Raw genomic sequence first — 26,322 nt, forward strand, 5'->3', positions numbered from 1 at the left:
ATGAAGTTATTTCTAGTAAAGCTCAGCAGAATATGAGAGCGAATAGTCTATTCTGAACACCTATTAGGAACATCATCCTATCTTTTGTAAATACAATTTGCTTTCCAATTCTACTTCATGTAATCTCTTCACAGTGGTGCAAACTCCCCTTCTTATCAGCAAAGTGCAATGCCAGTTGAAATTTGTAAAGTTTCATCACCTCCCCACCAAATAAATAAAATGTATACTTGGCCTGTTTATCAAATACAGTAAAATGCTGGAATTAAAAGATAGCCTCAAACGAGAGGGAAATACAATTCTGGAGAAATGTTAATTTCTATCACTTTGCAAAAGGCTGACCTTCCTATGACAAAAAGAAATGTGCACGAACTCTCGGATTCTTGCTATCCTCATTATTGAATATAGCTTACATCTTTTGACAGATACACAAAAAAATTACAGTTGCAGAACGGGCATCATATAATAGTGACAAGATTGTGCTTAAACCAATTGTTTTTCTCTGAGTGGCTTATAGATTACATTTCTGAATTTCAGGTCACCTTTTATTAAATCCTATGTGAAAGACCTGGGTAAACGCTAACCAATCATAGCACCCAGGATCCTGCCCTTCTGCCTATGTGACCTATTTACTTTTCTTGAATTATTAGACAAAAAATGAAAAATCAATTTAAAAGGAATGACTAGAAATTTTTAAAAATGAATAAAGTCACAAAGTTTTCCAAATAGTTCTAATATCCTGAGTTCATATTTGCCAATGTTTTTACACAGAGAATTCAAACTGTGTTGAAATAAACCTGCAATTGATTATTGGCAAACATCAATGGTACCAATTTATGAATATCTGTGAATTACAATTTTGGAGAAGCAAAGACTTCAAACATAAAGTTGTTTAAATGATGTCATAAATCACCTGAAGAGAAAATGAATCCACAGAAATAAACAAAAAGCTCAACTATGTGGTATATAATAAGTTCCTTTTATGTTAAAGAAAGAATCCAAATGTAGATACATTTCTTATTCTCTCTTTATCTCTACATAAAATAGAAGTAATATATTTAAATAGCTTCCTTGCAAAGTAAATATGTAGCATTATACACAAACTATCTAATATACATATTTGGGAAACACGCTATGAAGAAATATTTATAAGAAAGATACTAATAAAAATATCTAGTTGGGTGATATACATATATGTAAAAGTTATTAAGGAAAATTGACATAAGCTGCAGATTGGGAGAAAAGTAGATTTACCTATCTGAAATTTTAGGTTCCATCAAAAAAATTAAATTTAGATTAATCACATACTAATCCCTCCACCCCACCCCATGCCCTGCTCCACTCCCAGAGAAGGCACTTCCTTAACAAAATCATTTACTTTTCCTCTTACTTTTTGCTTTATCTTTCCAGGAAGAGCTTTTATTTGAAATTTTCTTGCACATCCGTAAATAAATCATTTAACCATCTATCTTTAAACAACTTTACCGATCATGTCACAGCGTATTTGAGTGGACGAAAGTCTCTGCACATATGTAAAGGTATAATGGGAAAAAAATGACTGTAGAGTGTTTTTCACTGGCTGAAAAAGCATTCAAAGAAAGACAAATTTAGGCCTGAGGAGAGAAGCTAGGGAAGGAGAAAGAACACCAAGTAATGGAGCTATGGGGGACAAGAAATGAGCTAATAGGAGAAATCTAAGAGAAAGACTGCTTTGAGGCGATTAGGTATTACTGGGAGGTATTATAATCTTCATTTCAGATATGACGAAATTTATCCTCTTGTCTGTCTAGGGAGGGCCATTTACTGCAAAAAGAATTAAGAATTTTAAAAATTGTATGCAACTTCATGATCTTGTTTTCCTTAAGAGGAATATAAAAAATATGTTTTTAATTTGAGATAGAAAAAGTGAAACATTACTCAAAAAACCCAACAACTTATAAAAATATACACTTTAATTTCACATTATGATCTACATTAAGGAGATAAAGGAAAAGAGAAAGAGAAGGGTCTTGTGGACCAACGAATGAAGTTTGGCTTCTTCTCCGAGTTAAGTGGGGAGTTACTGCAATGTTCTAAGCACAGGCATGACAGGAACCGACTTAACATTTTTAACAGGACCGTTCTGCCTGCTATGTGGGGAAGAGACTCGAGGGGGCGGGGGCAGACCCTGGGGCTCATGACAGGAGTGCAGGGCTTGACAACGGAGGCTCGGACCAGGGGCTAACAGTCGTGGTGAGAAGTGGTCAGATCTGGAGAGAGAAGAATTTCCCACTTAACGGCCATGAGCTATTTTGAAATCAGCTGCTCTACATGAAAATGCTCGACAGGAACCTGTTCCCCAATGTTCTGGAGTAATGCATTACCTATCACTCAACCCCTCCCCACCCTGACTGATTTCCCAAATAAAACTAACTAGATTTACAACTCAATAAAATGCCAATATATAAGTAACAACCTAGCATGTAAAATAAATGTAAAAGGCCAAAATATGATTAACAGATGCTTTTCATGCAGCAACACGAGTATGACCCCTGAAGTCTCTCAGAGCCAGCAGCATCTTAGATGCACACCCCCTCTATGGACCTCAAAATTTTCACAAGTGATTCTGATATGCTACCATGTGTATATGGAGTACGACTTGACGGACCTTTCCTGCATCTTATTTTCTTAAATTTTCTGATGAAAACATCACTGGCAAACACCATAAAGATATTCTACAGGTATGTCTATTTTGAGGATGGTGCTGGTGCAATTTGCTGAGGGGTTAGAGGACTCTAAGGCAGGAAATACAAAGCTAAAAACTAAAGGAGGGGAAAGGAGAATTGAGGTATGAGCAAGACCCTAAAATTCAGTTTGTGAAACAGAAGCAAAAATAGGCACATGGAAAAGAAACAGCCAAATCCAAGAAGGACAGATGCCTGAGGCAGACTCTGTGGAACAGAATTTGGGATAAAAGCTAAATTCTCTCCGGTGTGTTTTCTGTACCCCTGGAAGGGAACCACTTCCGTGCTGATGCAGAGATGCTGAGAGGCCCCTGCTCACCAGCGAGGCAGGACAGGCGCGGTTCTGCAGTGATGGCGGGAACGCACGATGAGTACAATTCCTGAGCCATCCTCACTTCCTGAAACTCAGCGTGTTAGGTATAGTTGGTCTCATTTAGAATTTAAATTTTTTGTGTCGTCGTAATTCAAGGAACTTTTTTTTTTTTTAAGCACAGAAGAGGCCATGTCTCAGGGCTGTGGACAGTGTGCTTGACTTACAGCCAGAACACGGTGACCCTGAGAAGGCTATCAGAGTGGAACCAAGAGTGGTGTGCTTTCCTTTGAAAGTGAAAGTGTTCTTTGATGTTTTCTCAAGAATGAAGAAATACTGGATGTGGGAATATTTCACAATGCGTTAATTTTGAACTTACCTACCTAACCTTGTTTTCTTTTTAATATGATTATTTTGAGGGGGTGGCATATAGGGAGTTAATTCATAATGTGCTTATTTATATATATATTTTTTGTTAGAGTCATACGTTGAATATGACATTAAAATCTTTAAAAGAAAACAAAGATTCTGTAGAGGAGCCAGAATGAAGATGCGGTCAGGCAACAGTCCCTTCTGACAGTGCTGGTTTCGTGTTGGTTTCGCCAGCACAGCTTCCGAAGGGCCAGACCTCTCTCCTCATACACTGGCCTTTGCCCTTCTTAAAGGGACAGCTCCCCATGGCTGGTGTTGAGCAGGCAGGGAGTGGACAGAGGGAGGGTCAGAAATAGAACTGTGAGGAAAACACATACTAAACAGAGGTGGAAAGTCACGGAGAGGAAGAAATGTGGAGACAAAAGGAAACAACAGGAAGATGGAAGAACCAGGTGGAAGAAAAATATGGAAAGCCAGAGAAACAGGGTAAATGAGATGGAGTCCACAGCTTGCTATTTACATGGCGTGTAAACATCGAAGTGTAACCCACAGCTCACAAAGGGTGCTGCACCGAGCAATGACACAAACTCTCCAATCTTCCTGTTCCATTCTGGAAGAGCCAGAGCACAGCATGATTTCCTCTCGTATACGTACAGCATTAACACCAAAAGAACAGTTCTCTAAGGAGGAAAAAAATCAAGTTCCAATTCTGATGCCTAGGCTGAAGTTACCTAATTCTGCTTTAGAAAAATATATAATCAAACAATTTGAGCAATCATATCAAATAAAGCCTTATTGGAAGACACAAGCTTACTATTCAAATAAAAAATTTCTGTGAAGATCTAAGAATATTGCTCAAATAGCAATCTCACTTTTGGTTTTTAATGCCAGTATTTCCAGACTAAGGTACAAAATGTAAAGTGTAACAATCTATTTATTGTTCTAATCCAGTTTGTCAGTAATCAAAAGGCTACAAAAATTAAGAGGAATAGTGATACCAAACTACTATGCTTTGTCACATTCTTTAACTTCTCTCTGTCTATATTAACTATTCTTTATCAGCTGACTAAAGTCCACCAAGAAGAATATTAGATGTTTTTTTTCCCCAAACAATGCAGTTTGTTACCCTTATAAGAACACGTTCATCATATTTGTATTTGCTAAGTTTGGTAAAAGCATTTATTACATTTCATTTACTCTTTCATCCTCAGGGCAAATTACTGTTTTGGTTTTGAATTCTAATCAAGTGGCTAACCAAGACATTCTTCCAGTGGAGGAACACAGAGCAAGTAAGGCCATGTGCTTCTCATTTGATTGTTGATAGAACATAGCCAGCTGACAAAGACAGGTGATAGGAAATACTGGTGGGAAATGCTATATTTCTATTTACACATCCACACGCACTTATATATACATATATATACTTATACATATATATAAAATAGAAACATAGATAACATTTTATAACTCTGAGCCACACTTTGTTCTCTCTTCCTAATGCTCTCTAATATTCCCTGCCATCTGCAACTTCCTCACTGCCTTTTGCTTCAGTGCCTGCCAGTGAAGTCCAGATGATTACCTGGCAGCAGAATGGAGCCACCTGCCCATCCTTGGCTTCGGGAGTCGAGTTCTGTACTGCTAGGTACGCTGCCCTCACCAATCAGACATGCAGTAAATCTGTCCCTAATTCAAGGTCATATTCTGTCTTATTTAAAAGCGACAAGAAGCTTGTTTCTTCCTAAAAAGCTCAACCTTTCAAAAGCAGACATGCAGATATTTTTCTAATTCATTTCTTACCTTCCATTACTTAGAGGTGAGAGAGAATGTAGTAGAGATGCAGAGTCTGGAACACTTCTGAACATATTACTTTGCTCCTGTTTCTCATGCGCTCAGCATAGCTTAGTCGTGGCCATCGCCGCCTTACAACTCTGCTGTGACCTTCATTTATTGGCAGATCAGGGGCAAATTTCCCTCTCTTGAAGATATGCTTTTATTCGTTTAAAACATTACATGCCAAGACTTTTTCTGACTCATTCTTCATTGTCTATGAACATAGTTATCTGACTGAATTGATTCCACCTCCAAATATCTTTAAAACACACCTTTTCCTCTCCATTGTTCAGGCCCTCATCACTCTCTTTTTTATTGCAAAGCTTTTTGATTTATCCTTTCCTCACTCAAGAGAGCTGCCAAACTGCCACCAGGATAACTTTTCTAAAATCCAATTCTAACCCTGGCACTGCCAGCTCCCAGCCGTGGGTGGGGCGCCAACTCTTCATCGTGGACCAAAGGCTGTCCTCATCAGGCCACAGTCCCCCTCTCTGCCCCCTCCTGCCCGGCCAGGCCACTGGGGTCCTTACACTCTGGTCCAGCTCCTCCCACAGTGTGTCCTTTGGAATTTTAGCTCACAAAATCCTAGTGATGACTCGGAGGGTTTTCTCATCTAATGTACTGTTTGATTTGGTTTAATCCAGAAGTATCTAAGTTTCTTTAGGGCAGAACTTATCAGGGTGGCGTTTTTCAACAAATTCTTCACCAGAACCTGTTTTCATAGATCTCCCAGGACTAGGGCTCCTGAAAGCACAGCCTGACAACCTTATCTACACGGGCTTGCCGCCCCAGGTCTCACCTACTGCCTTTATCCTGTCTAGTCTTCTCTCACATGCCTCCTGTGCTTACTACCTGTCTCCCGCTGGAGTCTCAGCCCCATGAAGGCAGGGATCGTGTTAGTTTTGTGCATCACTACATTCCCAGTGTCTGGAACAGTACCTGGAACACGGTCATCACCTGATTATCATTTATAGACGCTGGATGAGTAAGCCTTTGCCTGCTAAGGCTCACCTCCCGCCACTGGGGAAACTTCTACTCAGCTTTCAAAAGCAATCCAAACACCACTTCCCACGTGAACATTCCCTGATGTCACTCCTCGTCCTCCTCAGCACGTCTCCCCCCTCGGATTCTACAACTAGCGCTTAGAATATATTCTTATTAAAGCACTTATCAGACTTTATTATAGTTAATTATGCCTTTTGACTCCACTACATTAAAAGCTCTAAAACAGTTTCTTAATCGTCTATTTCCAGATTTGAACACACTGAAAACCTGGCGACATGTCAAGTGTTCAGTGACTGTTTATAGAGTAATAAAATAAATGTCTCTCCTCACCAAAGCAGCTTACTTCTGTTTAAACCAGTCTTTAACCACTTCTACCAGGAACTTTACAATTACACAGTTGCTTTCTGTTTCTTTCTTTCTTTTGCTCGTTCATTCCTTCTTCTTTTTGGGGGGTGTAGCACCACACAAAAAAAATAATTACTAATTTAATTTAGTTTTTCCACAAGGCTTTGAAAGGGCTTGAGAGGTTTCTCTAGTCCTATCTTAGGACACTTTGAAGAAGAGAATGAAAATACTCTATCACACTAACTTGAATCCAAAAGTATAACCTGCCATTGCTTTACAGTTTTACACACAAACACACGGCAGCCTCTGGCAGCGCCTCTCAGCTGCACTTTCTGAGCGAACTGATTGAGTCGGTCAGTCATTCTCTCACCCCATGCATTCATTTATTCAGTCCACATTCACTAAGGTCCTATAACGAACTCTAGGCACTCCAGTTAGGAACTGGGTTTATAGATATGAAAGATACCATTTCGACCCCTAGGGAAGATGAGGCCACAATCGCAGTTTAGAGGGGAGGACAGAAAAGAGAACAAACGATACAAAACAGTGATGAGTGATCTAATTCAGGAAGACAAATGATGTGACAAGAGCAGGCAGAGGAGGAAAAGGGCTCAACAAGAGCTTCCGGGAAGGCCCCCAGCTGAGCCAAATTGTAACAAACGAACAAGAATTATCAAGAAAAGGAAGGGGTGAGGGCAATCCAGCCGCAGGGAATAACATGCAGGGCAGGCACAGACACCTGACAGCAAGGTGTTGGGGAAGGGCAGAAATTACCAATATTTTGGAAAGATTATGTTGGCATCAGTGTGAAAGACTTTTGGAGGGAAGAGAGATTGTGGAGTTAGGAATTAAATGACTTACGACACCCTGACGTATGGAAGATAGGGAGAAGAAAGAAAAAGGGACAGACTCAAGAACATGCAGAGACAGGACGGGGTCTTGAGAGTTTTCCAGATTTCCGGCTTGAGCATCTAGTGTCCCATTCGCTCTCCCAGGAGGCAGTGTAGAGTGGACTCTGGAATGCTGTCTGCATTCCCCCTCCTCAGGACAAGGGAACACATTTCTCCAAGGTCAGAGAGTGCTGATGACTGACAGCCTGCAGCAGAAGTCCCCTCAGCTGAGAAAGCCACCTTGCTCACGGTGATGCTCCCTTCCTGGGAGCAGCCTAATGCAACGACTGACTGATGCAGGGCAATAAAGCCAGAGACCCCTTGCTCCAATTAGGGACAACTCTGCAGGGTCATGCCAGCTTCTAAGCTCCCTGTGGGATCAGCCTAAGACCAACTCCTCCCGCCCAATCTTGCCTCCTTCACTCCCCGATAGGTACTGATCCGAGAGCACTCCCCAGTCGACATACTGCACACAAATCCCCACCACGGCAGACCAGCCGTGCTACACGATGCAAGTTGTTTCTTGCTTGCTTGTTTTTGCAGGGAGAGGGATAGGAAGCAGGTGAATAATGACAATAACAACATCTATCTTGTATGCCGACTACGTAGCAGATACTGTCCTAGTTATTTTACTTATCAGCTTTCCATTTCTGCTCTTCATGTATATATACAAAGACATTTGAAAAAGAAGGCTTGTAGCAATTTTTTAGACCTTTGGAAGGTGTGTAACACCCAATTTGAAAATTATATTACATCATTCCTTTATTATGATTTTTCCACAATACAGAAACTCTAATAGTGAAAATTTTTCATTGTCTTTTAACTTACTACATTTGAATAAAGGTTTTGAATCATTAAAAATAGGTATCAAAAAAGAATTCTTGAGAAGCAATTTAAACTGCCACCCAAAATAGTGCATTCCTCAGTGCAGAATAATACCAACATCTGGATTAAAGGATTGAACTTTTAGGGAACATCAACAACTAAGTGAACCTGGAGTTGGGGGAAGGAGAGACGAGAAAGAAGAGGAGAGGAAAGAGGAGGAGGAAGGGAGGACAGGTGAGAACATATGTGTAGGGTTTGTTCAGAGATACAGAGAAAAGTACTACCAAACCTCAACTCCACGGTTTACTTACTAATTATAACTGTGCTTCAACTATTCTATTTTTTTTTGCCTGATATAAAAGCAAGCAAGTTCAGAATCACTATGCTCTAGTATCTTTATGGAAATGATTAAAAATCTTTATTCTAATTTAATAGTAATTTTCAAAGCTCTTACTTATAAAAAGAGATGGATGGTATCGGATAAGGCCATTGGAAACAGAACCAAAACTTAAAGTCTCTGAAGAGTTTTTCCAAGGACTAGAGTATTAAGATATAAATTTAGAAATAGAAACTTTATCTAACAAGAGCTACATTGTAAATTGATGGTAAATGCTACCAAGAAGTTTGAAATGGCTTAGAGCTAAGCGGACTAGGAATCTGAAACACTTGCTTTATGAAATAAGGTCAGTTATTTAATTTTCAGGATACTTTAAGTTTGTTTCTCAAAAAAAAAGGTGAGGGGAGCTCTGGGAGAATGCTCTATAAAACTGATCATAAAATAGGACTGAGCCAGGAGAACAGTTTTATACCTGTAGGTAGACAGGCTGGATTTTATTGTCACCATAAGTGACAGTATTGTGTGTTACTGAATGAAATTCCTCTACAGATATCAGTAATTTCTCACTTAATGAAATGCATAATAAAGTAATCATAGAAAGATATATAATTGTAAACAGAGTACTAAATTTTCTTTTAAGGAAGACTAAGTTGCCATTTTAATGCAATTTTAGTGAAAGGAGACTTTAACAGGTTTAGCTAACAATGGCATATGTTATTTGACTTTCAAAGTGATTTTTCTTTGAATCACCTTGAACAATATTAAATAATCTTCAAATGGTCATTTATCTTCAGCCTATTAAAAAAGGAAGGATATACACAAAGTCAAGTTAGATGTTCCGTGATTTTTGTGATAAAGTGAAAAATACAACCACATCCTCCCGACACCAATTCTAATGCTCAGCTCCCCATCTTTTCCTTAATGCAGTTCTAAGAGTTACCAAGAACAATGTACACATTTTCAACTACAACACGAAGAAAAGCAGAGCTAAGTGCAGCAATCAAAGTGCTGTTCTCATAAATCAGAAGAGATGCTACTGGAGATGAAACAGAAAAGCTTCTCTCAAAAGCAGCTACTGTTCATAAAGTAACGGACAGACTGAATACCATCATCTACTGGTAAGTACTCCTTAGCTAAGAAAATCATAGGAGTTCTCGGGAGTTCAGATTTATATGAACATTGAGTAAGGAGACATCGAGATTTATCTTTGCCATAAAATCTTCTTGACATAGTGTTACTTTTAAGTCTTTTAAACTGTCCATTTTGAAAGATTTTTTCATTAAAAGGCACTTATCAGTTTTAGATTTAATACGGTCACTAACTTCTTGAGACTTTTTGGACTGTACAAATGAAAAGTTGGGCCCAGCCCCGGGGCTGAGTGGTTAAAGTTCCGTGCACTCCGCTTCGGCGGCCTGGGTTTGCGGGTTCTAATCCTGGTGCAGACCTACTCCACTCACTGGCCATGCTGTAGCAGTGTCCCACATATAAAACAATGGAGGAGGACTGGCACAGATGTTAGCTCAGGGCTGATCTTCCTCAAGCCAAAAAAAAAGAGGAGGATTAGCAATGGATGTTAGCTCAGGGTGAATCCTCCTCAGCAAAAAAAAAGAAAGAACTGTTAACCAGCCTCTCAAAAAGTATAAAGGGCATACATCATTTTTCCTATTTCATGGTTTTAATATCACTATTAAGTTTCTCAGAAACACCAATTAGATTTGCTTTTAAAATAATCATTAATGATTATGCTGAGTCAAAATTCTAAAGCACATTTCCTTCCTCTGTAAAAATTTTTAAAAAGTGAGAAATAGACAGTTTCAAAAATATTAGTGCAGAAATACAGTTGTAAATAATGCATCGTTTCAATCAAAAAACCTGAAAAATGAGTAGCCTTATTTACACTCATTTATGGCTCAACATGTAAAAGGAAGAATTGGTTGTAATGGTCACACATAATTGTAGGCTAGAAGCAAACATTAAAATACGATGTGGAAATAGAACGTAATCACTCTAATACTCAATAATCTCAAGTGCTCAGTAGTCACATGTAACGATTTAGAGCAGTGCTTTTCAATAGAAATATAATGAGTGACATCTGTAATTTTAAATTTTCTATAGCCACAATTAAAAAGGTAAAAAGAAACAAATGAAATTAATTTTAAAGCATCTTATTTAAATGAATATTGCTTATTGTCATTTCAAAATGTAACCAATATAAAAATCTCATTACTGAGATATTTTACAGTGCTCTTTCTTTCATACTAAGTATCTGAAACCTGGTATATATTTTAAACTTATAGCAAGTGGTGTGCTGGCAGTGACTCAAACTAGCTGTGAGAGTTAATTGTGCACATCTCTTCCCAAGTCAGGGTTCATAACATCACACCGGTAGTTGGACATGGACCACAGTAGGAGTATTTACATGACAAAAATCAGCAAAAGACATAAGTCAGGGCTTTATTTTTTTCCCCAGGGAGCTGGTTTACCAACACACCACTGCTTTCAGCACATCTCAATTTGGACGAGCTGCATTTCAAGTGCTAAACAGTCAGCACGTGTAGCTAGTGGATACTACACTGGACAGCACAGACCAGGCATACAAAAAGAATCAGACTTCCAGAGTTAGCAATTTGTAACATTCAAAATGTCCAGTTTTCTAGAAAATATTATAAAGCATGGGGAAAAAACAAGAAAGTAAGGCCTATCCACAGAAGTAATTAATAAAAACTGTCTCCGCGGAAGCAGACATTGAACTTACTACACAAGGACTTTAAATCAACTGTTTTAAATATACTCAAAGAGCTCAAAGAAACTACAGACAAAAAGCTAAAGAAAACCGGGAGAATGATGTCTTAAGTAGAAAACAACAATAAAAGGAATGAGACTATAAAAAGAACCAGACAGAAATTCTGCAGCAAAAAATTATAATAACTAAAATGAAAAATGAAAAACAGCTGATATCAGCAGGCAGAAGAAAGAAACAGTGAACTTGAAGATAGGTCAACTGAGACTATTCAGTCTAAAGAGTAGAAAGAATAAAGAATGAAGAAAAATGAACAGGGCCAAAGAGACATGTGGGACACTATCAAGTGTACCAAATGTTGCATAATGGGACATCCAGAAGGGATAGAGACAGAAAAAGGTAGAAAGAATACTTGAAAAAATGATGGCTGAAAACCTCCCAAATTTAATACGAGACACACATGCAAGTAGCTCAACAAACTCCAAAAAGGATAAACACAAAGAGATGTACACTGAAACACATTATAAACAAATCATCAAAAGCAAAAGACAAAGAGAGAATCTTGAAAGCATCAAGAAAACCACTTGTCACATACAAAAGATACTCAACAAGATTAACAGCTGATTTCTCAGCAGAAACCACAGAGGTCAGAACGTAGTGAGATAACATATTCTGCTGAAAGAATAAAACTGTCAACCAGGATTCCTATGTCTGAGAAAACTATCCTTCAAAAATTAAAAAAAAAAGAAAAATGAAGGCGAAATTAAGACATTCCCAGATAAACAAAAGCTGAGGGAATTTGTTGTTAGTATACCTGCCCTACAAGAAATGCTAGAGGGAGTCCTCCAGGCAGAAATGAAGGGTCACTAGATGGTAACTCAAAGCCATACGAAAATAGAGAACAGTGATAAAGGTAAATGCATAGGTCTATAAAAACCAGTATTATTGTATTTTTCATATGTAACTCCTCTTTTTCCTCTAATATGACTTAAAGGACAAATGCATAAATAATTATAAATTGATGGTAACGGACATATAATGTATAAAGATGTAATTTGTGACAAGAACAACATAAAGGGAGAGGGACAGAGCTATATGGAAGCAGAGTTTTTGTATACTTCAGAGATTAAGTTGGTACTGTCATAAGTTTAACAGGTTAATTGCAATCCCCAGGGTAACCATTAAGAAAATAACTAAAAATATACATATAGAAAAGGAAATGAGAAGAGAATCGAAACAGTATACTACAAAAAACTCAAATGCAAAGATGACAGTAACGGAAGAATTGAGGGACCAGAAAGATATAAGACATAGAAAACAAAGAGCAAAACAACAAAAGTGAATTCTTTCTTACTAGTAATTTAACTGTAAACAGATTAAAATCTCCAATCTCAAAGACTGGAAAAATGGATAAAAATACATGATCAAACTATATGCTCTCTACAAGAGACTCACTTTAGATCCAAAGACACGAATAGGTTGGAAGTGAAAGGATGGAAAATGATATTCATGAAAATAGTACCCAAAAGAGAGCCGGGTAGCTATATCAACATCAGGCAAAGTAGACTTTAAGTCAAAAATTGTTATAAGAGACCAAAAGGACATTATATACTGATGAAAGTATCAATCCACCAAGAAGATGTAACAACTGTAAACATATACAGCAAAAAACAGAGACCCAAAATATATGAAGCAAAAATTGAAAGAACTGAAGGTAGAAATAGACAGTTCACAATAATAGTTGGAAACTTCAATACCCCAGTTTCAATAATGGGTAGAATGACTAGACAGACAATCTACAAGGAATTCTAATTTGCACAACACTATAAACCAACTAGACATAACAGACATAAACAGAACAGCCCTCCCAAAACAGCAGAATATAGATTCTTCTCAAGTGCACATGGAAAATTCTCCAGGATAGACCATATGTTAGGCAACAAAGGAAGTCTTAACAAACTTTAGAATACTGAAATTATATAAAATATCTTCTCTGACAACAATGCGATGAAATAAGAAATCAATAACAAAAGGGAAAACTGGAAAATTAAAAAATATGTAAAAATTAAACACATTTGTAAACAACCAATAGGTCAAGGGAAAAAATCACAAGAGAAATTGGAAAATATTTTTAGACAAATGAAAACAAAAATACAACATACCAAACTTTATAGAATACAGCAAAATACATTGCTCACAGAGAAATTTCTAGCTGTAAACATTACAATAAAAAAGAAAGATCTTAAAACAATAAACTAACTTTATACCATAAGTAACTAGAAAAAGAAGAGCAAACTAAACCCAAAGCCAAAAGAAGGAAGGAAATAGAGACGAGAGTGCAGATAAACAAAATAGAGAATAGAAATACAATAGAGAAAATTTTAAAAACCCAAAAGTTGGTTCTTTGAAAAGGTCAACAAAATTGACAAAGTTTTACGTAGACTGACTAAGAAAAAACTGAGAGAAGGGGCTGGCCCAGTGGCCGAGTGGTTAAGTTCACGTGCTCTGCTTCAGCAGCTTGGGGTTCGCAGGTTTGGATCCTGGGCATGGACCTATGCATCACTCGTCAAGCCAAGCTGTGGAGGCATCCCACATAGAAGAACTAGAATGACCTACAACTAGATATACAACCATGTACTGCGGCTTTGGGGAGAAAAAAAAATAAAAAGAAAAGAAAAAGACTGGCAACAGATGTTAGCTCAGGGCCAATCTTCCTCAAAAAAAAAAAAATGAGATGACTCAAATTACTAAAATCAGAAATGAAAGTGAGGACATTACTACTGACTTTACTGAAATAAAAAGGATCATAAGGGACTACTATGAACTGTATGCCAACAAAGTAGATAACCTAGATAAAATGGACAAATTCTAGAAACACATAAATTACCAACACTGACCCATGAAGACAGACAAAATCTGAACAAACTTATAACAAGAGATTGAATCAGTCTTAAAAAAACCTCTGAACAAACAAAAACCCAGGGCCAGATGGCTTAACTGGTGAATTCTACCAAACATTTAAAGAAGAATTAACACGAATCCCTTCCAAACTCTTCCAAAAAAAGAAGAGTCAACGTTTCCTAACTCATTCTATGAAACCAGCACTACCCTGAGAGCAAAGCCAAACAAAGATATCACAGAAGATTACAGACCAATATCTCTTATGAACACAGATGCAAAAATCCTCAGTAAAATACTAGCAAGCCAAATCCAGCAGCACGTGAAAGGGATTATAAACCATAACCAAGAGGGATTTATCCCAGTAATTCCAAGGTGATTCAACATATGAATACCAATCAACGTAATACACCACATTAATGGGATGAAGGACAAAAACCACATGACCATCTCAATTGATGTTAAAAAAGCATCTGACAACATTCACTACCCTTTCATGATTAACACACACACACACACAGGCTATGAATAGCAGGGAACTTAACATTATATAGGGCATTTATGAAAAACCTATAGCTAATATAATACTCACGGTGAAAGACAGAAAGCTTTCCCCCTAAGATCAAGAACAAGGCAAGAATGCCTGCTTTCACTGCTGCTATTCAACACAGTACTGGAAGTTCTAGTCAGAGCAACGAGGCAAGAAATAAAAGACATCCAAATGGAAATGAAAAAGCAAAATACACCTATTCACAGATGAGATGGACTTATACACAGAAAAAGCCTCAAGAATCCATAAAAAAACTACTAGAATAAATGAATTCAGCAAAGTTACAGGATACAAGAACAACACAAGGAAATCAGTTGTATTTCTAACACAGCAACGAACAATCAGAAAAGGAAATTAAGAAAATGATTCCACTTATAACAGCTTTCAAAAGAATAAAATACCAAGGAATAAATTTAGCCCAGGAGGTGAAAGACAAGTATGCCGAAAACTACAAAACATTGCTGAAAGGAATTAAAGACATAAAGAAATGAAAAGAAATCCCTTGTTCACAATTGAAAGGTAATATTGTTAAGATATCAATACTAACCAAAGCAATCTGCAGGTTCAATGCAATCCCTATGAAAGTTCTAATGTCCTTTTTTTGCAGAAATGGAAAAGTCAATCTTCAAATTCATATGGAATTGCAAGGAACTCCAAATAGCCAAAATAACTTTGAAAAAGAAAAGCAAAGTTGGAGGATTAACACTTCCTAATTTCAAAACTTATGACAATGCTACAGTAATCAATAAAGTGTGGTACTAGCAAAAAGATAAACAAATAGACCAATGCAATGAATTGGGAGTCCAGAAATAAACCCATACATCCCTATCCGATTGAATTTTGACAAGGGTGTAAGTCCATCACAATGGGGAAATAGTCTTTTCAATAAATGGTGCTGGGACAACTGGATATCTACATAAAAAAGACAGAGATTGGACCCTTACATCACACCTTATATAAAAATTAACTCAAAATGGATCAATGACCTAAATATAAGAGCTAAAACCATAAGAGTCTTAAAAGAAAATATAGGTGTCAATCTTCATAACCTTGAATTTGGCAATGGACTTTTAGAAATGACATCAAAAGTACAAGTAACACAGAAAACGTATAGGATTTCATCAAAATTAAAAACTCTTGCCTATCAAAGGATATCATTTTTAACAAGTGTTGATAAGATAAATAATAGAACAGGAGAGAATATTTGCAAATTGTTATAGACTGAATGTTTGTGTCCCCCCAAAATTCCTGTTGAAATCCTAAACCCCAGTGTGTTGGTATTAGGATGTGGGGCCTTTGGTAGGTGATTAGTACCCTATATAGAGGGAGACCCAGAGAGCTCTCCCCCTTCTGCCATATGAGGACACAGTGAGAAGACAACCATCCATAAACTAGGAAGTGGGGCCTCACCAGACACACAATCGGCTCACACCTTGATCTTGGACTTCCCAGCCCCCGCATCTCTGAGAAGTAAATTTCTGTTGTTTGTAAGTCATCTAGCCTATGGTAATTTGGTATAGCAGCTCAAACAAAGACAAAAATCATATATCTGATAAGGATCTAGAATCCAAAATACATAGGACACTCTTAAGCTCAATAGCAAAATGACAAGCCAATTCAAAAGTCTCCAAAGAAGATGTAGAAATGGCCAACAAGCACATGAAAAGATGCTCAATATCACTAGTCATCAGAGAAATGTAAATCAAAACCACAAAGAGATACCACTTCACACCCATCAGGATGGTGTTATGGGTTGAATTGCTACTCCCAAAAAAGAAGTGTTGAAGTCCGAACCCCTAACCTCAGAATGTGACTGTATTTAGAAACAGGGTCTTTACAGAGGTAATCAAATTAAAATGAGTTCATTAGAGTGGTCCCTAATCAATATGACTGGCATCCTTATAAAAAGAGGAGACTGGAAACAAAGACAGAATGCACAGAGGGAAGATGATGTGAAGGAAAAAAGAAGGGGGAAATAACAACTATTGGCAAGGAAGTGAAGAAATCAGAACCCCCATAACTCTGCTGGTGGGAATGGTGCAGCCACTGTGGAAAAGACTTTGGCAATTCCTCAGTAAGCTAACCAGAGAAATTACCTTATGACCCAGCAATTCTACTTTTAGGTATATACGCCAAAGAATTGGAAATAGGTACCTAAACAAATACTCGTATGTGACTATTCTTAACAGCACTATTAAATTATATAGCCGAAAGTCAGAAACAACTTAATGTCCATCGATAGGCGAATGGATAAAGCAAAGGTGGTACAGACATACACTGGAATATTATTCATCCATAAAAAGGAATGAGGTACTGATAGATGCTACAACACGGGTGAACGTGGAAAAGACACTACATGAAAGAAGTCAGACACAAAAGGTCACATATAGTATGATTCCATTTATATAATATATCCAGAATAGGCAAATCCACAGAGACAGTTGGTTACCAGGGGCTGGGGGTAACTGCTTAACGGGTACAGAGTTTTCTTTTGGCGTGATGAAAATGTTCGGAACTTGACAGAGGTGGTGGTTGCACAACATTGGGAATGTACTAAATATACTGAATAGTACACTTTAAAATGGTTAATTTCATATTATAATAAATAAATAAATAAATAAAAAGTAACCAGGTCTTTTGAAACCCTGTTCCCACCTATAATCTACACTTTGTGAGTTATTCTCATCTTTATTTCATACTTGCCAGTGTTCAAATAATGCATTAAACATATTCCTAAATTGAGGTACATAAAAATCATTATTCACCTCACAATAATGGCTTTCCCTGAAAGAAATCAAAAAATAATTTCAACTGAATTTAAAGTAAAAAGAAAAACACTACAGAGAAGCAGAACAATGCAGTGGAAGGAAGCTGAGCTTCAGGGCCAGGCGAGGTGTGAATTCTGGTCTCCTATGTTCACTCAAGGGTTCTGAGCAGTGTCTATCTTTTCCAAACCTCAGCTTTGCCATGTAAAACACGGGGATACTATTATGGCAAGAATCAAATGAGATACCGCTGACTCGTGTGAGGCCCCCATCACAGTGCTCGGCACAGAGAAGGCTAAAATATAGAAAGAAAAAAACGTGGCTTCAAATTGCTCTGCGTCCAGTGACAGATCAAGCAGACCACTGGTTACTACACAATAAGAAAGAAGACCTACTAAGCAGTAACAGCACTCACAGATGACAACAAAGATGTTAACTGCACTGTGGCAGCTATTACACTGAACCTTAAGTTAATCTGTGGGCGGTAATTGTTACTGTTTATTGATTAAGCTCTGTGAGAATTAAAGATATGCCATGTGTGATTTCATATAGTAAAAAGACACCTTTCCTATTAAAAAAGGACACAGCGCTCCGTTATGTGCACCAGCAAAAAAACTGTAATGTGAAAATTTCATGTGTATCCAGTCACAATAAAAAACATCTCTTCAGAGAAATAAAAGCATTTAAGATTATTCAGACTTTATTCTCAATATGTCAAATATATATTCTTCTTAAAATTTCTATATCTCAAAATATTAATATTTCCATCATAAAATTGCAGGCTTGTTTTTTTTTTAAGCAAAAGCTGAAAACAAAATGAAAACTAAAAATCAAAAACCAAGATCTCTAAATTAGGCAGGAACTATTGATAGATATGGTTAACTGCACAAAGTAACAAAGCAATGAAAGGATTACTACCACATGGGAAATTTTTAAAAGAAATGGTAATGAAAGTAAATTGAGATTAAAATGCACACGAGTATTTTAAGGAGAAGAAGAGAATGTGCCAATAAAAAATTGGCCAATATAGCTTGTAGACTTATATATTATTCATCCATTGGTCACTTGCTGTGTACTGTTGAGAGAGAATTTTCCAGGGGTCTCAAACCTTTTGCCCATTTAAAAAACTGTTTTCTCATTATTGAGTTTTGAGAGTTCTTTACATCTTTATATGTTCTGGATACAAGTATTTTATAAAACATGTGATTTACAAATACTTTCCTCCAGCCTACGGATCATTTTATCATTCTCTTAACAATGTCTTTGCAAAACAAAAGTTGTAATTCTGATAAAGTCTAATTTATCAATATTTTCTTTCACTGAACATGCCAAACCCGAGGTCATTCAGATTTTCACGTTTTCTTCTGGAAGGCTGACATTTTACATTTAGGTCTATGATCCACTTCAAATTAATTTTTGTATAAAGTGTGAGGTATGTGTCTAGGCTCTTCTTTTTTGTTTTCTTGCATGTGGACACTGAATTATTCTAGAACAACTTTTTGAAGACTATCCTTTCCCTGTTAAATTGCCCTGGTACCTTTCTTTAAAAATCACTAGCCCGGTAGTGCAGAAGTTAAGTTCGCATGTTCCGCTTCGGCAGCCCAGGGTTCACCAGTTCAGATCCCGGGTGCAGACATGGTACCGCTAGTCAAGCCATGCTGTGGTAGGCATCCCGCATATAAAGTGGAGGAAGGTGGGCACGGATGGTAGCTCAGGGCCAGTCTTCCTCAGCAAAAAGAGGAGGATTGGCAGCAGATGTTAGCTCAGGACTAATCTTCCTAAAAAAAAAAAATCAGTAGCCTGGGGGCCAGCCCAGTGGCACAGCAGGGTTAAGTTTGTGAATTCCACTTCAGCAGCTCAGGGTTCACTAGTTCCAGATCCCGGGCATGGACCTGGTACTGCTTATCAAGCTATGCTGTGGGCAGGTGTCCCACATATAAAGCAGAGGACGATGGGAACAGATGTTAGCTCAGGGCCAATCTTCCTCAGCTAAAGAAGAAGAGGATTGGTGGCGGATGTTAGCTCAGGGCTAATCTTCCTTGAAAAAAAAAAAGAAAAAAATCAGTAGCTCATATACATGTGTGTCTCTTTTTGAACTTTTAATTTTGTCCTACTGATTCTATTTTTATCATCTTCCTATTACCACACTGTCTTAATACAGTAACTTTACAGTAAGTCTTGAAATGAGGTAGTGTGTATCTCCAACTTTGTTTTTTGATTGCTTTCATCAATGTTTCAGCATAAAGTGTTTCAGTATAAAGATCGTGCACATATTTGTTAGATAAGTACATTAAAAAAGCATTTATGTCTTTTTGGTACTATTGTATATGATACTTTAAAAAATTTTTTAATTTCCAATTGTTCACTGAAAGAAATATAATTGATTTCCGGATACTGACTTAGTATCCTGAAACCTACTAGTCATAATAGCATTTTGGTATGCTCTTTGAGATTTTTTCATACATAATCACATTATCTGAGAATAGGGAAAGGTTTTCTTTCTTCCTTTCCAATCTGCCTTTTATTTCTTTTTCTTGCCTTATTGTACTGGTTATAGTCATGGAACAAACTTTGTAGGATTTCAATTCATTTAAAATTTGTAATGGCTTTTTTAAGACCCACTATATGATATATTGGGCTAATGTTTCATGTACACATGAAAAAAAAAGTGTAATCACCTGTTGTTGGGTGGTATGTTCCACAGATGTCAATTAGGTCAAGATGGTTGACTGTTGTTCAGATCTTCTACATCCTGACTGATTTTCTGCCTACTCGTTCCATTAATTCCTGAAAGAGGAGCGCTAAAGTCTTCTAATATAATGGTGGACTTGTCTGGTTCTCCTTTCAGTTCTCTCTGTTTTTACTTCCTGTATTTTAAACTATCTTTTTGGGTATAAAAATTTAGAATGTTGATGTCTTGTTGGTAAGTTGACCTCCATGTTTTCCTCTTTTTGGGGAGGGCTGAGGAATAAAGGCAGGACTGTCCATTCTCCTTGGCTTTATTCTGTTGTTCAACTGTTGTCTTCTTAAGCTGGATACCAAGCTCATTCAAAAAGGAAGATGAAATGTGATCCTATAAATATGGTTTTTGAAAAAAGCAGGTGATGCCAGTTAAATCACGATGACCTCTCTTCTGATCATCAAAATTCTGATTACTAACACCTATTTCCTATAGTTGAAGGTATTTTTCTCAAGTAGTTTTTCTCTGAAACAAAAGTAGCTAGAGTTTTACCTTACATGACTTTAATGATGTTTCTCTTGACTTTCTTTCAATAGTTTAACGTGCACTTGGAGTTTTAAAGACCTAATTTGCACTTATGCCAACCTACAACTAAGCATTTATCAAAATGTTTTACATGGATTTTTCATTCATCAACTTGCAGCCCCTTAGAACACAGTCCCCCAGCTGCTTCACTCTACTGAGAGCCACTCAACAAAGACATCAAATGAAAGCAAAATGTTATTTACAGCTTGCTCACATGCACTATACATCTGTGTTCATCTCAGATAAAAGGTTACAGTGCAGGTTCAAAGGACGATGTGGAAATTACTAAGTAAGGGATCTAGTTACGGATGTAGGGTAAGTGGAGGAATATAATGGAGTCAAAGGCATAAAAACATAGTCATTACTATTAAATAAAAACATTAATCTTCTCGATAGACATGGTAATACCCTGTATTGCTTTTAAAAGATTATTTACAATTGCTTAAAAAGCCTCTCACTCTCTTCTAGATTCCCTATCAAATTTGTTATCGACAGTTCCTAACCTTTCCTACGTCCAGAACACCATTCTTCACCTCTTTACACTAAGCTAATGACCAGCCCTCTTACTTTACAAGGAAGAGCAAGGCCACTTAACACACTCCATCAACTTCTCTTTGCTCTGCCTCTAAATTTTTCTCTATATTACCACTTTGGCTGAGGGAGATGCCTTTTTCTGGCACTTTTCTTTTGTCCAAATATATATCCTCCTTTCTTCAATAAGGTTTTTGCTTGTGTCATTGAGTTCCTATTTGCCTCTCTCTGCATCCCACCAAGCACGCTCTAGCACCCACCACCATACCTAAGTACACCCACTTACTTTTCCAACATTTTTTTCAGCCTCTACCAAGTGTAAGTCACTGAATTACTGTGAGACAGAAAGTTAAATAAAACTCCAATCCTCCTTTCAAAGGAAACTCACAAACTAGTGGGAAAGATGAATAGTTAAAACAAATAATTACTAGTGTAATAAGTATAAGAGCAAAGGCATGTATAGTCATGGTGTACAGAAAGAGAACTTAATTCTGCTTGGTTAGAGAGGGATTATCTTTTTTTACAACTTTATCAAGCCCACCCTCTGAAGGGTTCTTTCCTTCTCTTCCTACAAACAGGCTCAGGTCTCCTCTAGCCTTAAACACACAAATGTGCCAGTCCATGATGCTTAAGCTAATATTGCTCTGTCATCACCTTTCACAAGCACATTTTTTGGAAAGGTCACTTATACTCACTGGCCCCAAATCCAATCCACTGTCTTTTATTCATTCATCTTTTAAGTAAGTGTAATCTTGCTTTTGGTTTCCACTACATTGACACCTCTTACCAAACCAAAGTAACCTATTCAACACACCCAGTCACCTTTTCTCAGTCCTCATCTTACACAGTCTCTGCTACCAGGGACTTTTGTGGACTACCAGGGACTTTTGTGGACTACACTCTCGTCTCAAAATTCTCTCCTTGACTTTTGTGATATTTTACTTCCCTAATGTATTTCCTCCCTCTCCTCCCATTTCTGTTCAGTCTTCACTGATTCCACTTCCTTCTATTGCCGACAAAGGGAAGCATCAGCTAAGATTTCATTTTGAGACATGGCTTTTGACTCCCCAACTTGTCCTCCATTATTTTGTTCTCCCTTTCTCCCACAGAAAACTCATGAGAGTAACTTTAAAGTAACCTTGGGTTGAGAAAAAAAACTGTGGAGTCCGAAGGTTTGGCTGCAATTTCTGGTTCTACCACTGACTTACTCGCTGCACACCTGTGGGCATGCTACTCCCTATGACTCCATAAAAGAGAACAGCTTTCTAATGTTTCTTCAATGCCACAGTTCTGCAATCCTAACTGGAAAGAACATTAGATTTTTAGTTCTAACTTCTCTAATGCACCACAAATCCACATTCTGTCTGCCACTTAAATGCCCACCTCTAAAACTAATCTCCCAAACCAACTACTTCTTTTAAGTTGCCTATTAATGTTTATGTGCTGGTGCCACCATTATCTTAAACTTGATATCCTAATAATCATATACACACTGCCTTTTATTCATGCATTCTCTCTTCCTAATTCCCAACCCCACGTCAAGGCCTAATTCAAAGAGAATCTCTTCCAGAAAGTCTTCCTTGGGCTCCTCAGCTGGTTAGCATACCCCTTCTTCAGAAGACCCAAGACACTCTGTGTGCACCTCCCTCAGAACACTTGGCACATGCTTCCCTCCAGACTCTGGTTCTGTAAGAGCAGGATTTATATCTGATTCCTCATTGCATTTCCTAACACCGCCATGAGCACTGTCTTGTGCAGAATACTGAAAAATTGTAAGATTTGAATTGAATTAACCAACCTCAATTTAAACTTTGGATACAGTAGAAGCAGTAGAGTTTTCTAGAGTAATTATTTTCTTCAAGTAAAAATAATCATTTAAGGATATATATGATTTAGATGTTCCAGCTCTGAGATATATATTATTTTTCTTAAGCTAAGAAAACAACAGCTCCTCTTGAACTCCTTTAAAATCCAAGTTAACTCAAAAGTACACTATGGACAGTAGGCTTTGCAATGTCACAATATTTTTTTTGAAAGCATATCTGCTAAAAGATATACTCAAATATTTGGTTTTACATTTGAGCATTTTCTAATCTAAATTGTTTATAGGATAAAATATTTTGATAAACTATTACACCTAAAGATCTATCATCAGAAGTATAGATTTAACATAGCAACAACTGATGCTTATCAGAACATTTAGCTAGTATACACTACATTATCTTCTGATCTAATCTACATGCAGCATAGAAAACAATATGATGTCATTAATTTTCAGCTTCATTAATAAGCTTCAATGCATCCCTTTAAAAACTTATTTTTCATTTTTTTAAATGTCCTCAATTAAGATACTAAAACAAATTGAGAGGAAAATGGTTTCCAGCTTCCTTTATACAAGAAAAAGAAAAATGCAGCCTAGCAGACAGAACTAGAATTTCCAAGGAGTCTAAATGAGAAAAGTCAAGCCTTTAGCTTAATTCACCTAGAAGATAGGACGTCTGGTGTGAGGCCTGACAAGGAGTACACAGCATGGCTGCGAGAATGTTAAATGAAACAGAGGAACAGTCTGACGCCTCATTACTGAGGATGCAGAGCAAAATCTGACCCACCTGGCTTATCCCTCCAGGAGTGATCTTGTATGACTGCAACTTCTGCTTCAGCAGCTCTGGATCACTGTGACGGAATGGGCACCCTGACAACAAAAAACAGCCAGCACACCAGCAAGGTTATTTACCCAGGACTAAGTACAACACCACATTCAAGAGACTGTCTAAGCTCCTCTTAATTGTCTAACAGCTTATTAATAAAAAAGTTAATTGCCCATGGGTGCAACTGCTCTCCTCTCTGTATCTAAATGACGACAGAGCTGTATGGTTATCAGGGTTCTCCAGGCTCAGGAGCTACATAAAACATCACAGCATTCTCAGGCTGAGTTGCCCATTCACTGGGAAGAGGACACAGTTTTAATTACGGTACTTGCTAAGGAGCAGAGATAATCACAAAGCAGCTAAAGAATACTTTATCTAAAAACTCTGCATACTTTTTTTCTAGTTTAAAACAATTCAATAAAAGGCATACCAGAGGAGGAAGATACACAGTGTAAACAAAAAGAAAAATGTGCAAACTCTAAGAAATATAAAAATCTCACATAATTTTCAGATGTCAATTCTATGCCTATTTCCCACAGAGTAGAATGCACATAAATTTAGAGGAATCGCAATTGGGAATGAGATGGACAAACAGAAATAGTTTCATAGAAAAACAACTCAGATGCATGTCATCTTTATTGTTTCATGAGAAAAATGAGAATAAAGATAGACTACCAAAAATATTTGCATAAACAAGAACAGAGAAGAATTAAAATGTAAAAGCTGTTTTAGGCCAAAATCTAGAAAATTTTAGATATTTTAATAAGAAACTGCAATGATAAGTCAAAACACTGAATTTAAAATTTAATACGGGAAGCCAGATTAGTTTTTTCAGTCATACAGATGCTGAATCTGTAAATTAATTAGAAACAAGTGTGCATTTTTAATGAACTCAATAGGAGATTGTGTGACAAATATAAGAGCAAAGAGCCTGGATGCCAAACAAATGTGTTTACCAAAAATCTTATGTACGAATAAAGACATCCATGACAACACTATAGACTCCTACAAATCATGAAATTCACAAAATTCATAGTCTATGCTTTATTCAGAATAAAACTGTAATAATACTTAGTGCAAGGAACTATCTTGAGAAGCTGTATAGCAGACGTCTAAGAGTGGAGCTACACTGCCTGAGTTTGAAACTTAGTTTAACACTTACTGGTTGGGAGACCTTAGGCAAACTGTGTATTTTCTTGTTGACTCGGCTTCACTTTCTGTCAAGTGGGGGAAATAATCACTCACAGAGCTCCTGTGAGAATGGAACAGAAAGCTCTTACATGCTCCTGGCACACAGGGAGCACTCAACATGTGTTAGCTATCATTATTATTCTCAAAAAAATCTGATAATGAAATTGTGAAGGATCACAATGAGAAAGAAATGAAGCTGCACATGGAATTCTGAGTTAAGCCCAGAATTAAAGGACACACAAAAAAAGAGATAGATTGAGTTACCCAAATTACTCTTTAAATAATGGCTCTCCCTGTATGAAAAGTCAGAAAGGGCAAAGCCAAGAAGAAACTGAAGACTGCCAAAGTACCAAAGCTCATAAAAATTAATTTTTTAAAGCTATGTTCACAAAAAGAAGAAAACAGAAGAACAGACCACTACTTAGAGAAGCTAGTGTTATTTTAACAGAGGACAGAAAGAAAATAGAACTCAGCAACTCCTGCTCTGTTTCTCTCTTCCACATCAAAGAGAATGATCTTTGAAAAGGAAAGGGTTGAACTAACAAGGTAACTGGAGATGAACTGAATGCGTACACAACTAACACTGTTACAGCTACATGTTTGACAAAGCTCCCCAACATGCATTTGTGGAGAGATGGATAAACATGGTCCAGAATTACAGTTATAACTACAGAGATTCATAACTGGTTGAACAGCAATTCCAAGCAGTGCTGGCTAATGAAATAATATCTATCTAGGGGACTAAACAGTTTTGCCAATAAGTTTCCAGGCCAGCATATGAGAAGCTTAGAAGTCGCCACTCCATCCCAAAAAAGTAAAAAGCTGAACAAACTGAAAAATCAGCAACTCTTCTTAGATCCATCTGAGGAGTGAGGTCACCAGGCAAACTACTGCCCCTAAAATTGGGGAGAGAGGCAGATACAGAGCATCCCAGCTTACCAGAGCAGGAATCTCCACAGGAACTCATGCTGGGGTAGGAAAACCTAACCTGTGATTGACAAATTTCTGGAGGCTTGGTGAGGACAAGTTTGAGTTGAAAACTCCAAGGAGACCCTGCCATAGGGGGCCCACACTTGTCTAAGTTTAACCTCCAGGAGCTC

The 26,322-nt window shown here is 37.3% G+C and overlaps 1 protein-coding gene across 3 annotated transcripts in view; it reads right to left on the reverse strand.

The window, feature by feature from the left end:
- Positions 1–26,322, reverse strand: part of PRIM2 (DNA primase subunit 2) — a 257,546-nt gene that overhangs the window by 9,079 nt on the left and 222,145 nt on the right. For all 3 annotated transcript variants that reach the window (XM_046639613.1, XM_046639612.1, XM_046639614.1), the window contains exon 12: positions 23,993–24,075. In XM_046639613.1, the coding sequence (XP_046495569.1) occupies positions 23,993–24,075 (83 nt within the window). The remainder of the gene's footprint in view (positions 1–23,992; positions 24,076–26,322) is intronic.

Source organism: Equus quagga, chromosome 15 (assembly GCF_021613505.1).
Source record: "Equus quagga isolate Etosha38 chromosome 15, UCLA_HA_Equagga_1.0, whole genome shotgun sequence".
NCBI lineage: Eukaryota > Metazoa > Chordata > Mammalia > Perissodactyla > Equidae > Equus > Equus quagga.